Here is a 16,082-nt window from a genome sequence, read left to right as displayed (position 1 = left end):
GAAGAGATTTACCCTTGAGCAAGAAGATTCTATAAGTGCAGGGTTATTAGAAAGTGCAGGGTTATTAGAAACGTATAATTACATATTTATCATAATAAAAAAAATAAAAGTTTAATGAACATTTTTCTTATGAGTGTGTAATTTAAAGTAAATAAATACACTTGTAAAGCAAAGAAGTAAAGATCTAAGAAGCAAGAGTACTTTGTCCCTGTCTATTTTTAAAATACTTTTTATTATAAAAAATTTAGAGGGAGGAGATGGTATATATGTCAGTTTAAGATGAAAAAAAGCCTCCAAATTAATTTAAAGAGTGTTCACAAAAAAAAATGCATTTACTCCTGTCATTTTACCTTAATTAAAGAGATGAGTCTAGAAGTATCCAAACTTATAAATTGAATTTTAAGTATTTTAGTTATTAATGATGTTGAGATGTTTAAGAGAAAAATTAATAAAAAAAATTCCAAATGCAATGTTTTTAATAGACTTGATTTTGATAATTTTTAGGAGAAAAATAAAGGGGTAAAATAAATTAAATTTATCTTATAAATTAAAATTAATTACAATTTAACTTTTAAAGAAGTTATATGAGTTTTTTTTTTTTTAAAAAAAGTTAAAATATATAAGTTGATTTTAACTTATAAAAAAGTTTGATTCATTTTAACTTTTTATTTCCTCTTTTCTTACAACTACCTAGTTTGAAATTTTTTTAAAAGGAAAATGAAATTTGTGAATTTTATAAAAAAAAAAATCATAGAAACACTTGATTAAAAATATTAAAAAATTAAAGAACTATTAAAGTAAACAGTTGTTGAGAAATTAAAATTAAATACTGGTTATAATAGAAAAACTACAAGTGAATATGCTGGTTTCTCATATATAAAATGATTTTTGTTAGATTTAACTAATTTAAAGTGAACAAATTTGTAAAGTAAAATAAAATAAAGATATAAGAAGCACGAGTACTTTTGTGTGTTGTCTAACTTTTTTTGATTTTTTATTATATTAGTTCAAAATGAAGAAAGTTTTCGAACTTCAATAAAAAAAATCACATTTATCTTAAAGATATATGGAAGTTGAAACCTGTAATTTATCAATTTTTTATGTAGATTTTTTAAGAATTTTGGTTATTAATGATGTTGAGATATTTAAGAGAAAATTCAAAAAGAAAAATAAATGCAATGTTCAATAATATGATTATTTAGTGTGTTTTAGTGTGTGTGTATATATATATATATATATAAAAGATTTGCATGGATAACTTTTTTGTGAGGCCCACGTATATTTTGCATTCTTTAATATGGCAGAAAAAGAATAGACGGAAAATTGTTTTTATGAATCTTGTATTTCTTATTGTTTTACCTAGAATCTTTTAAATATTTTTATTATAGTGAAGGTAACAAGTTGATTTAGTATTTCTATATTTTTTTTTATTTTTCTCTACAAAACTGAGCAAAATATGAAAATGCATCTTATTAGACAATACCAGTACTATAAAGAAAATGAAAATACCTTTTTTTTTCTTCTTTCTATTATGTTCCCTTCTTTAATGTGGAAGACATTCTTGATTTCAGCTTTGTTTGTTGTCTTAAGTGGACCAGTCAATGTCCCAATATCATGAGTTCATGACGTGGTCACACGGGGCTGTCTTCCCTCAACTTGTTTTCGAACATAGGAGATCTCATCCCGTAAAATTCATTTCAAATTTAGCACTCTTTCAAATTTTTTATAAGACTCAATTAATTAATTTATCTTGATTAAAAATACTTAATTCAAATAACAATATTAAACTTATTTTAAATTTATATTTTTTTTAAATTATTCTTAATATTAACGAGACACGCTTATTTTTTTTTCCAAATATTTTCATTGACATATTATTCATTTAATCTCTCTCATTATTATATATTTATTGCTTTAATTTTTATTAGATGTGCATGTGAAAAGGTAAAGAAAGTAAAGTTAGGCTTCCAAAAAAACTTAAAATATTAATGTATTTGCATACTATAAATTAAACTTAATTTTTTATATATATGACCGAAATCCCTATTTACATAATATATTGATTACAAAACCTAACAACTTGTCACGTTAACTTTCAATTTTTAACAAAGTCCTGAACAATCACATCAAGTAAAGCTCTAAAACTGCTGATGCCATTGATTAAACCAAACACAAATATAAAGATAATTTGTGGGCTTGAGAATCCGTTAGCTTGGATTAAAAAAAAAATCCCTTTTTTTTTCTTCCTAAAAAGGGTACCAAGTAGATCTATGCAATCCACGAAGTCATTGGATTTGATCTAATCCATAATTTCAAATGTCAACTATTATTATTGCGCCATCTGTAAAACGAAATGACACAACTGTTAGGAGGCCACCTGAATGCACATCACAATGGATTTCATAACCTATTTGCAAAAGAAACAGCTGTTTTTCTTGTTTGTTAAGCATTAATTTGAAAGCCTTTTTCACTTTCATTTATTATGTGCAAAAGAAATAAACACTTTCTCTTCTTATCACAAAGTTTCTAGAAAGCCAATTGTGAAATAACACCTACTTTGGCACTAAGACAAAAGATGATTAAAAAGAACGAACAACTTAATGCATGTAGGCAACTTCATTCTAACTTGTAAGTTTGTATTGATTAATATTATTACATTGATATTTTCCACAAATTGCTTTCTTTGTTTTAGTTTTTTCATTTTTCAGTTTGTTTAGGTTGCATGGATGAGCTTTTCCACAAATGGACAATTCAGTGCGGATATGATGTTATGCAACTTTTGAATGGAAAATGCACTTCCATTCTTAATTTTTAAATGAAAACAAAAATGTTTTATGATTGAACAATACAAAGAATGATTAGTATGAATGAATCAACAGAGGGAATGGGTCGCGCTTTGAATAATTTTTTTCGAAAGGAGAAGAGAGATTGAACTTTGCAATGAAGATCCTTTCTCCATTCTTGGTGGGTCTAACCTGCTATGGCGTCACCCAACAAAAGGAACATCATTTGTCACATAAGCATTCCATCATTTTTCTTAGTTTAGAACTTAGACCCCACCACTAAATTCAACAACCCATGGACACAAGCACACACTGCACCCACTCAAATTAAGGAGACAAAAATGGAGAAGTGAACCAATGATCAATCGTTATTTGGCTATGTACCACATCATGTCCTTCATGAATTTATATATCCATATAGAAAAGTGAAAACCCATATGGAACATGTTCAGTTTGAACATATTAGGTCCAATTAAGAGACTTCCAGGCTTCAATTGGTAGAGTGCTTCAGTTGTTTGGTGATGGTGGAATTACATGGTCGTTTAATCATAAGATAAGGTGAGTTGAATGGTTAATTATCGATAAAAAAATCACAAGTTTTATTCCTTCTACTAATAACATTAATTAATATTCTAACAAATTAATATTTCTCAATAAAAAAAGATAGACCGAGCCAAATGCGATCACTTGCAAGCACTCCAACCTCAATTAAACTATTTGTTCAAATGAGAGAGTGTAAAAGCTTAGGAGAGATAGCATTTATTGGGGGAGAGATTCATTGGTTAAATATACTGGGGGAGAGAGTGTAAAAGCTCAGATTTTAGAAAAATTAAATAATTTTTTTTTAATAAAAATTGAAATACACAAATTAATTTTTACTTATAAAAGATGTTTAACTTAATTTACATTATTATTTTCTCCTCGTACAGATTATTACTCTTGGAGAAGTGTATCAGATAACAACAATACGAGTACCATAAATTCATTAGTATTCATCATTATTTCGAAGTACCAAACAAAAGTTTTGCTCCAAAAGGAAAAGGAAAAGGAAAAGGAAAAGGGTTGGATCTTTTTTTTAAGTTTATCTAGCATAAATTCATAAGGCCACTGTCTTTCGCTAACAAAAATGGATAAGCTCGCAGCCATATGAGTGTGACGGTGCAGTGTGGTGCACTATCAAAACCTTATTCTCTTAAGCAGAAAGCTACACGCATGTGTTATATACACACGCTCATGCATCGCTATCGTTATTATTAGTGTGTAGACCTTGCTACAAATACGAATCCTTCTTTGGATATGGTGGATATAGTACCCACAAATCTTGGGGATATCTTGCTGATTTTAATCCTTCCACGTACAAGCAATTGGACCACAACATGTCTAATTCATCTCTTTTGTTCGCTTTCAGATAATTCCATTAATGACTTAAGAGAGTATTGGACAATACATATAACCCAAATATTTTTAGTCCACAAGAAAGAAACCTAGCTGAAAAACTTGCAATGTGATAAAATTAAAGAGAGGACCAAACCAGCATAGAGACAACTTTCAATCATACCCATCATTGCTCTAAATATAAGAATCTCACGTGTGTATATAATATGCCCTTCTTTTGGGATTCTATGGTTTGGTTTGTCTTCAAAGAACAATAATGCACGTAACATGTAGAGTATATAAGATCAAGTATATACAGCAAAATAAAGATATTGTTTTGCCATGAAAGAAGGCTAGAGATTGGCAGAGATACCAAGTCACTTGTTATGTCCAGAAGAGTGTCTTCATGAGAATCATGGCACGTTAATTTCACAATTTGGAAGCAAGATTTTGACAATCGATGACTATTTGTCTATTTCCTTAGAAACATATTTAAAATGGTACACCTAATATTTTAAATAACGGCTGTCGGTGTTCCAGCATTGCAGATTCTGCGGATCAAAATTTTAAACCTTACGTAAACCTATAGCATATTTTAGACCGTATCCAAAAGATTTTTGAGATTTAATTTGTAATGATCTTTATATGCTCTGTTTTTTCTTTTTAGTTATTTGCTAATGAATATTCTTGAGAAAATAATGAAGCAATTTTGTCTTAGGAATGAAATTTCTAAAAAAAATGCGACTCTTGAACATTTTATAAATATATTTGGTTTATTATCTTTTTAAAGTAATACGTTCACTGTCAATTATTATAAAAAAAATCAGTAAATTTATAATTTATTGTCACGAGAAAGTTTAATTTTCACTTTTTACATTTTAATATTATCAAGAATATTTTATAAGGAATATTTTATTATTTTCTACAAATAAGAAAATCTTGTTTTTTGTAAAAATTCTAAAAACATTATATTTTTGTTATTATATCACTTTTACATGAATGGGAAAACACTCCATGTACCAAATTCCACTATGGTAAATTAGTAATATGTTCCTAAACTAACGACCCAAAAAAATTTTGGACTCGGGAATCAATGTAGACCAACCTTTCATAATAAATTTCATTTCTACAATATATTAATCTCTGAACTACTGCTTGAAATTTAAATAACGGTGAATAAAACCCACCGAAAAGGAGGTGAGTTTCATAAAATTAACAGCCCAAATTTTTTGTTCTTTTTGGTCTCCCACTGAAAGCAACATCTTTTTCATATTTATTAATGTTAATTTCTCTCTCCCAATCTAGAAATGATATTTTTCATGCACCTTTTCATAATCATGTTGATCCACCAAGAATCCAGGTCTTTCACGTTTGGAGGTTTTCTTTGTCATAACCCAGTAGAAAAAGACACGTCCACCTGGAATCATCCGGCGCAAACATCTTTTCATTTGGTTTGGCCTTTTCTTACAACACAAAATTCAGCCCCTCGTTCCCAAATATTTTCTTTTCAATCATCTGCTTCCCTTGTTTTGGGGGGGGTCCTGCTGAAAACTTTGATCAAAACAGTGTAATTGAAAAATATCAAGGAAAAAGTGCATCTTTTGCTATTTTTTTGACCTCCACGACCAATGTGAAACGGGATTTATAGATCCCAAAAGATCCCCACCATAATTTCACGGGAACAAAAAGAACTTATTGTGATTTTTTTCCATGGAAAATGAATGCAAGCAGGGTCCAATAACATAAACTGTGCTTAATTTGGGAGGCACATAGACAAATCAAAGGATAAGCCGCAAGTAGTAACATGGCAATTCAAAAGTCAAGCAGCCCCTAGCTCCTTCGTTACCCACAAAAATAATTTCCTTGTAAATAAAAGTCTCTTCTAAGTCAAAGACGTGTGTAGCACATTCTCACGTTTTTTTGCCTCACAATAAATGGAAATAACTATGGTGTCGGGAAGTAATTTTTCTCTGTTTCCATGTGATTTTTAACCTTCATTCAATTGAAACCAAAAGTCCAAATTTGATTTTCAATTAAATGACATTCCTTTGTTTTTTACACGTGAACTAAAGGCACATATCTACATTCAACTCCCCCTTTCCCTGCTTAACGACTAGCAGGAGTCAAGGAATTTTTTCCTCTGATTTTTGTCTGTTGACAGTGGTTTCCATATGATTCACAGGGATATGGCTTTTGGCCATTCAAATGTGCATCATAGATGCACATGCACTAATAGGGACTTGAATCAATTGCATTCAAAGTCCTGAGTTGAATTTAAACGTGGTGACATCCCTATCTCTTCGTGTTTTAAGGGTTTCGATCCCACCTCACACTATCACTCTATCAAGCATTATTATAAGGCGAAAAGGGTTTGGTTATGACAAAGACCTAAAGAATGCATCTTATAATAATTTATTAAAACACAGGATAGAGTGGTAGTCTTGTTTTTGTTTTACAGGGGAAGAAAAAGAATACCCACAGCTTCTGTTATTTTGCAAGTCAAAACACCTGTTAAATAGTAATTACTAATATACTAACCTTTATAATCACGATCCTCAAAAGTGTTTATCCAGCCAAAATAAATTAAATAATGGCAAGCACACAAACATTATTTTATACTCAAATTTGTACTCGGTTAAATTTTCTTTGCTTCTTTCCATTAAGAGAATATTTTTTATACATAATACACAACTCAGTACACTATATGCATATCCCCCGCTATATTACATTGAATTGACAAAACATTCAAAGAGAAGGAAATCAATATACTGCTAATTTTTCATTTTTCTGCTGAACCAATATTTCCTACTCTTTGTTGCAACATCTAATTTGATGACATTGCAAGATTACATGACTTCTCCCAAGGAAAAACACTTTCTTCTCCCTGCAGGACAATGCCAAGATGAATAAATCAGTAGCCTGGAAAAGCAAAGGGTGGATCCATCAGTCTCCATAAAATTTACGATCCTTTGGAGATGTTATCTTCCCTCCAATTCCGGCCTGACGCATCATCTCTGAAACATACTTTACTACTGTCATGTTTCTAAAAAATATTCATATTTTAAAATTCATATAACTAACAAAAATATATAGGGGCATATCTAGACCAAAACAAAAGCAATAAAGGGAATAAATTAAGAAAAGATTTAAATTCAGAAATAGTTTAAAATTAATTTTACCCAGCATAAAATTCAAGGTAAAACGTCATGTCATCAAACTTTAATGTACAAACATTTTCCTTGCATGTTGCGTTTCAAATAGAATATCTGGATTTGATTTTCTAGCAAATCTAAGGAAAGAAAATCAGCCCAGACGATTCTTTTCTAGCAATAAATAAGGTACCTACTTTAACCTTTAGACTTTTGGCAAATTACCTGCTAAAGTTTTAATTTTGGCAATTTACTTGCGTCAACTTTTATCATTTATTCATCGAAACTCTTTCCCAACTTTTGGCAAATTACCAAGACTCATACAAGGGAAGCATTTTTTTAGAAGAAAAACTAAAGATAATGACATGTTTTGCTAAGATTGATGAAAATAGTATACAGCTAAAGTGCTTAAAGTTCAGATGGGTAATTTACAAAAGTAAAACTTTATGAGTAATTTGCTAAAAGAGTAAAATTGAAGTGAATAATTTGTAACATGACATAAAAAGGATAAATGCTGAAAAACTGCTGTATTAGCAATTAGAGATCCATTCATGATGATAATAGTTACAGCTAAATGCTTAAGGTTCAGATGGGTAATTTAAAAACGTAAAACTTTAGGAGTAATTGCTAAAAGTGTAAAATTGAAGTGAATAATAGCTAGTAACTAGGCAAAAAAAGATAAATGCTGAACAAATGTTGTATTAATAATTAGAGATCCATTTAAGACCTATTTGAGTAAGTTAATCCATAAACACTTTTAGTAAAAGAAAATAAGAAGAAAAAAATGAAATGAACTTCTCCATAAACTCAAATTAGTTTATGCATAAGTTAATTTGTAAAAACTCTCTCATAACAAGTTGGAAGGCTCGGGCAAGTGACCACCTCCAATTGGTGTTATGCACATCTAGGAGAACTATATACCTAAAATGTAATCAGTTCCAAACTGCAACCTGCACTCCTGCAGATGGGTTGGTTACTAAGGAACATGAATATTTCTATTTATGTCCTCTAATATTTTCCATCAAGTTTAATTGTACAAAATTTTCTAAACTTTGTACTCTAGGCGTCTCTTGCTAATTTAAACTGAAACTGTGTTTGGACCAACCTTTAGGCTAGAAGATAAAGGTCCTTAAACTCTCAATGAGAGATCTATGGGGCCAAGTCCAAGTCCATCTTGTTATGGACGTTTCCAAGTTCTGTGGCAATGTCTGCCCGTTCTCTTTGCTAAGAGATAGAGTGCAGGGTTTACTAGCTCATCTTGCAGCTGACCAAATAGCAGGAAAGGAATCTATACTCTTTCAAAATGACTTTAGTATATCCATACCATAAACATTTTATAATCATGGGGACCTGGTATCTGTTAACCCCTAAGACTATATTCTAAAATGGAAAAATACACCAGTTCTCATCCTTCAAAAGAGAGAGAAAAAAAAAAGTAAACTGCATTTTATAATTGCCAGAGAAAAGAGAAAACTTGCCTCGCTTCCATTCAAGCTCTTCAACCAATTCTTCCTTCCATTTCCTTTGCCTCTCAGAGAAGCTTGAGCTGCAAATGAAAATATTTTTAGTCTTCAATTTCTGTACACCGGTAGAATAAATAAAATTGCAGCCATTATCAAGCACCAGATACATACCTTACACTAGATGATTCCAGCTCAGCATTATGAAGAGTCTCCTTTGATTGATTAAGATCAGATGGTTGAATTTCCTGCAAAGGTCGACAGTGAGCACCACTAAGCTTTGATCGGTATTTGGTATGACTCCCACCAGGGCTTGCAACATTAGCACTGCCAACCATTGAGAATCGTCTCCAAGCCTGACTAGCTGACCTGCCTATTGATGATGTTACATTTGAGACATCTGACATAACTTTACTCTTGGCAACTTTGATGGGAGCTGGAGCAATGGCTGCATTTGATATGCTACGGAATTCTTCATAAAGAGGTGTTTGGAGCTTCTTCAGTTCAAGGGCCTAACGTAATTCATTAAAAAAATGTTTCTAATTTTAACGGTGCTAGATTTAAACAAAAAGGTAAACAAAAATAAAAAGGTAACAGCCATTGAATAATGCTATATTGAAAGTCAACAGACATATGGTCTCATATTAAAATATAACCTTAGCATCCAGGAAGTCTCTAATTTTAGACTCAGTAACTTCATCATCATCTTCAGTTCCTAGAGCCTCACTTGAAAATGGCAAGTTTGGTCTGCTTTTCTCCAAATATTGGGTTTCATCAAAATTGCAAGGCCGGTCATCCAAAGGTTTGCACATAGGATTGAAACTCTATTCCAGCAAATATATCAGCTCAGTGTTAAAAAATTACTAATCATGAAATGAAACATCGGAAACAGTGGACAAACAGAAAACAAACTTGGCACCTTCATATCATCAGAAGCCAATAGAGATTTCGATTTTACTGATGAATCAATGAAAAAGTCATCTTCATCCATCTCACACATGTCATCATCATTGTTGCTTGCTCTCTGGTAGGAATCTGCTTTATGATACACAGTTGAGAATTGTATGCTATCTATCTGACAAACATCCTTTAAGCCCGTGCAAGTTGATCCCTGGACAGAATCCAAGCTGCACAACCAATATGGTATTCCTAGTTGATGCTCCATACCCATGAGAAGTTTCACAAACAACAGAAGATATACTTACAAGTTTCTAGAGTTCATTCCATATGTTGCCATCTTATTGCAAGAGTCCTGACTTAGGAAAAATAAATAGTTCATAAAAAGCAAGAGAAGTTATGCTTGCATCATATATACTCGCAATGTGGATACTAACCCTGATTGAACTGCGTAATATTGAATAAGATCCATGATAGTTGCAGGTGATGAATGGATGCTGCAGATAATAAATAAGGCAGAATCACTACAAAGGAAAAACTAAGTCAAACAAATTCAAATGTATGTTTCACAGTTAGTTGTTAGCTTAGTTGTAATTTATAACTGTTCTACCTTTCTGTTAACTTCAGTTGTTGGTGGTTTGATGTATATTTAAATCAAAACCAGTTCATTTTTACTGAAGTCTATTAACAAGAGCTTCACTTTCTCTCTAAGTTCATGAGTTTTCTCTTGATTGCAAACCTTGATATGGTATTTAGAGCATATGAAGGAGAAAATAGGTTATCGATGAATACTCAACACTAAGTTTAAGGCAGATGGAAGTATTGATAGGCATAAGGCCCATTTAGTAGCTAAAGGCTACACACAGCAAGCAGGTATTGGACTTTTTGGAAATCTTCTCACCAGTGAGTTAACCACTGCTAGAATTTCACTCTCCATTGCAGCTCAGAAAAATTGGTCCAAGTTGCAACTTGACATCATCAATGGGTTTCTAAATGGTGTTCTCTTTGAAGAGGTGCATATGGAACTCCCTCTTGGGTAGCATACTAAGGGGGAGAACCTAGCTTGCAAGCTCAACAAATTTGTTTATGGTCTCCAACAAGCATCAAAACAATGGTTCCAAAAGTTCTCCCATGCCATCGCCAGCTCAGGTTTCATTCAATCTAGTGCAGATCACTCATTCACTACAAGATCAAGTTAGAACATAGTAATTCTACTATATGTAGATGGAATCATCATTGCCAACCCCAATGCTTTACTAATCTCCCAAACCACCACCATGCTCCAAAACACTTTTAAGTGGAAGATGTTGGGTGATCTCAAATTCTTCCATGGTTTAGAAATTGCCAACAAAAATGCACCATTCAGCTACTAGAAGAAACTGATTTTACATCTGCTAGCCTGCAAGCCTACCCATGGATCCCAACCTTAAACTCAAGGGGGTGCACAGGTAGGCTACTTAATCAACTATTGTATCTCACAGTTGACAGTCCTAACGCCAGATATCATCTTTTTGCTGTGAACAAACTTAGCCAATTTATGTCAGCACCTCAAACACCACATTTGCAAGCACTGCTTCATATTTCACAGTATCTTACAGCCTCTCCTGGTCAATGCATTCTATTTCCTTCTCAGTCCGCCACCAAGCTCACTGCTTATGTACATGCTGATTGGGGTAGCTTCCAAGTGACAAGGAAGTTGACCACATGGTTCTGTGTGTCCCTGAGAGGTCCTTTTATTTCTTGGAAATCAAAGAAGCAGGCCACAGTAGCCAAATCTTCTGCAGTGGCTGAGTACAGGTCTCTTGCATGCTTACCAGTGAGCTACTTTGGATTAACAACCACCGTTCATTTGAGATTTCCATACCATCCATTATGGTGTTATGAGAGAATAAATCTGCAATACAGCTTGCCACTAATCCCACTGCCAACAAAAGAACCAAACATGTAGACATTGATTGTCATTTTATCAAGCACCATATCATTTCTGGATTTCTGAATCTTGTATACTTACCTTCTCAACAACAGCTAGCAGATGTCCTCACAAAAGCCCTCCCTAGTGCCTGATTTCATGAACTCATATCCAAGTTGGGTATTCTGAACCTTTACCTTCCAACTTGAGGGGGAGTTTCACAGTTAGTTAGTTGTTAGCTTAACTATTAGTTATAATTGTTCTTCCTTTCAGTTAACTTCAGTTATTGATGGCTTGATAGATATTTGAACTAAAACTATATGTAATCACTCATTCAGTTCAATTGTTACCGAAATCAGGAGAGCTTTACTTTCTCTCTGAGTTCACAAGTTCTCTCTCAGTTACAAATCTTGTTAGTATGGGATCATAATTGACTATCGTATAAGTTGGGAAAAGAGGGGGGGAATTTGCAAAATACCTGTAACAATTCTGATGCAGAAGGCCTTAAATTTGGTTCCCTGTCACCATAAATTGATGCATAGTGATTAAAACTCAAATTATCTCATTCATTAACACTCTCAAGTCTCAACCTAAAAGTACTGTACACTGGCCTTTTCAAAAACAAATGTAGTCAGAAATCAGAATAAAATAGTCATTGTAAAGAAATGATAAAAGCATTGTATGTATTTACTTGTGGAAGCATTTCAGCAAAAAGTCCTTTGCCTCAGCAGACAGATGTTCAGGTATGGGTGGATGAGATTTAGTTGTCCCGATATAGAAAAGAGCTGAAACCTAAGAAAAAGAGAAGTTTAAGTGAAACTGAAAACATGCCAAAGAACCAATTACATGATCATGCGCTCACACACACAGATATCAACTGATGAAAATCAACGGTAAAATTAGATTACTATGTTAGGTGAGGCTTTCATGTACCTCCTGGGGATACTGTTGACTCCATGGAGGCTTTCCTGTGGCCATCTCTATCACAGTGCATGCAACACTCCATATATCAGTGGAGCTAAAAAATCACGAGTTAGATTCTGTCCCAAGAATGGCTTATATCTCTAATCAAATCTAATGACTGAAATGAAGAAAATAGGCTCATGCTAAAGTTTATGACAAATCATCAAACATTATTCCCTTTGTTTCTTAGTTAAGATTTTTCCATAATTTAAACAAGCTTAATGAAACTCACATAATTTAAACAAGCTTAAATAGGCATACAAGTTGAATCTTATCTGTTTACCAGGTTTTCACTGGACCTTTTGAATGCCTTGGCAATGGCTGAAATTTACATGCTTCTTAAAGAAAGAAAGACATAATTGACTCTCTTAATTTAAAACTCCAATGATTTTTTCTCTCAAATTCATTTCCAACAAAATGAAAAAAAAAAAAAAAACCCCTTCAAAACAATACTTCATGAGTCAAACAATTTAAAAAAACTCAAACCATTACATATAGAAGCTTAATCCAGAATGCAGATCCTTAAATAGGTTATGTGGTGATTAGGGGAGGGTAGTGGAGTCGGATGTTCGTAGTGAAGAGTGAATGGAACATTAAGAAGCAAGTTAAGGCCTGTATGGCTGTATCTACCTTCTGGAACAGGAAATATTCCATTGGACATCAGAGTATAGCAAATCTCAAAGGAAGAAGTAATGTGAAATATCAGTTAAGATAATTAGAAATTAATAAATGAATGTCTTATTAATATGAAAACAAAGATAGGTGTAACAATATGGCTACTTAATATAGTACATCATCAAAGTTCTCAAAACATGCCTTCGTTGTTCATCCTAAGTTATGTTATTCTATTAATTTTAATATGTAAATAAAGGTCACTTAAATATCACTACTATATCTTTTATTTTATTGTTCAATTATTATGTATGATCTGTAAATTATTTTGATGTTTCTGGTAGGCCTATAAATGAAAATCTTTCATGTGTTATGTTAATAAGAAAAAGGAAGCCAGATGTGGTCCACACATTATTGATTGTACCAAACCAGGAAAATAAATCCATAATAGACTAACTTTTGAAAATATATTTGTGGCTTTACAAGGAGGACTATACAGGTTTCAGCAAATAATTCAATGAAGTAAAAAATGACAAGCTTATCTCTTAAAAAATGATAACCTTTCTAGTTTCCTGATAACTGAATTAAAGTTTGTAATTCCTGTGACAAAACAGTGCACCTCAATATGAATTGTACAATATGAGAATTTCCCTATAACTCCATGTCACAACAGATAAATCTTTCCTTTCTCTCCATATCATACAAAAATATTTTTATAGAAACATTTATTATGACAAATAAACCTTCAAAAATACTTGATTGTGCCATTATGATCAATTTTTATTACTGTTAGTCACATACTTACATTGTATGTCCTGTCTGTAAAATAACTTCAGGAGACATCCAATGTGGTGTGCCCTTCATTGACTTTGCACCGTTGATGGTAGCCTATATAAATCCATGGCCCAAAACAAGTTACACAAAAAGCTTGTAAGATCATAATGAACTAATAACATCAATCATACCAGTTCAACAACTTTCTTGGATGCCCCAAAGTCTGTGAGTTTAATGCACCCTTTGTTATCAACTAGAATGTTGGCACCCTATATCCAGCAAAGCATTGATCAACATGATATAGAGACGAACACCAAGGCAGAAAATCTTATAAAAGTAAATGCACAATACCTTTATATCCCTGTGAATAATCCCGTTATCGTGAAGATATTCAAGGCCCAGTAAAAGCTGTTTTGTATACATTTTTATAACCTGATAAAGAAAATGAACATTGAGCAACAAAAGAATCAGAACGTGTTAAAGTTTCTATGTGCTTCATAAAGAAATAAACGAAACAACCACTTACGGATTCAGGGAAGGATCCAAATTTCCCCAAGAGCGATGAGATAGATCCACCAGGTACAAATTCCAGCAGAATATTTAAGGAGTCCTCCTCTCTAGCGGTTCCCAAGTATCTCTATGAAAAATAAATAACAAAGCAAACATGGGGAAAATGACTTACTATATCATTAAACACCAAACAATTAAAATACTCTGACTCTCATACTCACAACAATATTTGGATGCTTAAGATTCTTGAGAAGCTTGATTTCTTCTTCGAGCTCCCGAATATTAGCCTAACTCAACGAGGCAGAAAGAGATTTTTTCCACATCGTCAATCATCACGTTGAAGTACATCAACCAGCTTACACAAAACAAGAGTAATATTGTTTTACACATAACACATAGGATGGAAAGTGATACACAAATAGCATTATCACTTACTCCACACAATGAACTGGACTCTAATATCACTTCCACGAAGCTAAACTATGCAAAGCTATAGCACAATAATAGTACTAAAATTAATCACGTAGAAGCGAAACCACGTTTTTACCTGTGTATTCTCCTTGAATACGCTACCAGGTGCAATTAAAACCTAACAGAAAGCAAGAAATCAAACAATTATAATGCAATCGAAGAGAATTAAAGGGATGAAATGGAAATAGAAATAGAAATGGACCTGTTTGATGGCAATAAGCTCCCCGGAGTCGAGGTTCATTCCCATGTAGACGTGACCGAAGCCGCCGGAACCGATCAACTCGCCCTTGCGCCACCGTATCGGAGGAGGAGGTTCGAGGGCGATTCGCGATTTGCGAATGGCGGAGCCGAGCTTGTTGGCGATTCCGGCAAAAGGTGAATCGTCACCGCCGGGGCGGAAAACCAAGGAGCGGCGAAGGGAGCCCAAAAAGTCTTGCATGATTGTGGTTAGGGTTTGGTGAGGAGGATGTTGTTAGTGTGTGTGGAATGCAGAATTTGAAGGAAGGAGATGATGAGTTTTTCAAATGATGTTCGCTCGCTGGACACTGTATCCCTAACGGTTATCTTCTTTTGACTTTTGTTTTGAATGGCCACATCACATAAAATAAATGATTTGTCCGTAATTTCAATGCTTTTTAGTGTAAAGTTTCATTTTATTTTATTTTAAGATAAATAGTTATTTTTATATTTGGACATACATCTAATTTATTGATAAATTAGTTTTAAAAGATTAAAATTTAAAATTTAATTTTTAAAAGTATAAAAAATATCAATCATTAACTTTATTTTCGTTTGTTATCATTAATAAAATATCTTACGTGACACATAAAAACGTATTTTTTGTCACAAAATTGAGTGTCAACATGGTTATGATAAAAAAATTGAATAAAATGTCATTAAGTTATTAAAAAAATTTGAATAAAATGTCATTAAGTTATTATTATTGGACCTAAATGTAAGTAATTTTTTGTTGGATGAAAATGTAAATAATTTTTGAGGAAAATGTTAGTAATTTTTTTTTAATCAAAATGTCAGTACGTTGTCAGTAAGTTATCATTATTGGACCAAAATGTCAATAATTTTCATTGTATCAAAATGTCGATAATTTTATATTGAGTATAAATGTCAAAAAAAATTTGTTATATCTAAATATGAGTATGTTTTTATTGTACTAATTTGT

The 16,082-nt window shown here is 32.5% G+C and overlaps 1 protein-coding gene across 1 annotated transcript; it reads right to left on the bottom strand.

The window, feature by feature from the left end:
- Positions 1 to 6,785: 6,785 nt before the first annotated feature.
- LOC114402436 (mitogen-activated protein kinase kinase kinase NPK1-like) lies at positions 6,786 to 15,487 on the bottom strand. The gene is made up of 17 exons (XM_028365003.1): positions 15,105 to 15,487; positions 14,979 to 15,020; positions 14,653 to 14,718; positions 14,448 to 14,558; positions 14,273 to 14,353; positions 14,113 to 14,190; positions 13,953 to 14,035; positions 12,506 to 12,590; positions 12,264 to 12,364; positions 12,051 to 12,090; positions 10,101 to 10,160; positions 9,972 to 10,018; positions 9,686 to 9,893; positions 9,423 to 9,590; positions 8,941 to 9,278; positions 8,785 to 8,852; positions 6,786 to 7,171 (listed from the first exon to the last, which is right to left on the bottom strand). Exons 1-17 carry the CDS (start codon positions 15,339 to 15,341, stop codon positions 7,101 to 7,103), a joined length of 1,884 nt encoding a protein of 627 aa, XP_028220804.1. The 5' UTR covers positions 15,342 to 15,487; the 3' UTR covers positions 6,786 to 7,100.
- Positions 15,488 to 16,082: the final 595 nt, after the last annotated feature.

This window comes from Glycine soja, chromosome 20, assembly GCF_004193775.1.
Source record: "Glycine soja cultivar W05 chromosome 20, ASM419377v2, whole genome shotgun sequence".
In the NCBI taxonomy this organism is placed as follows: domain Eukaryota; kingdom Viridiplantae; phylum Streptophyta; class Magnoliopsida; order Fabales; family Fabaceae; genus Glycine; species Glycine soja.
The sequence above is the reverse complement of the archived record's forward strand: the minus strand, read 5'-3'. Positions and strand labels throughout refer to the sequence as shown.

Bases quoted from the DNA above. Each gene is read 5' to 3' on its own strand.
- LOC114402436 (XM_028365003.1), bottom strand. From the start codon at position 15,341: ATGCAAGACTTTTTGGGCTCCCTTCGCCGCTCCTTGGTTTTCCGCCCC. The intron at 15,021-15,104 runs GTCCATTTCTAT...GCTTTCTGTTAG, and splicing joins AGCTTATTGCCATCAAACAG to GTTTTAATTGCACCTGGTAG. The intron at 7,172-8,784 runs GCAAGTTTTCTC...AGTATGTTTCAG, and splicing joins AGAGCTTGAATGGAAGCGAG to AGATGATGCGTCAGGCCGGA.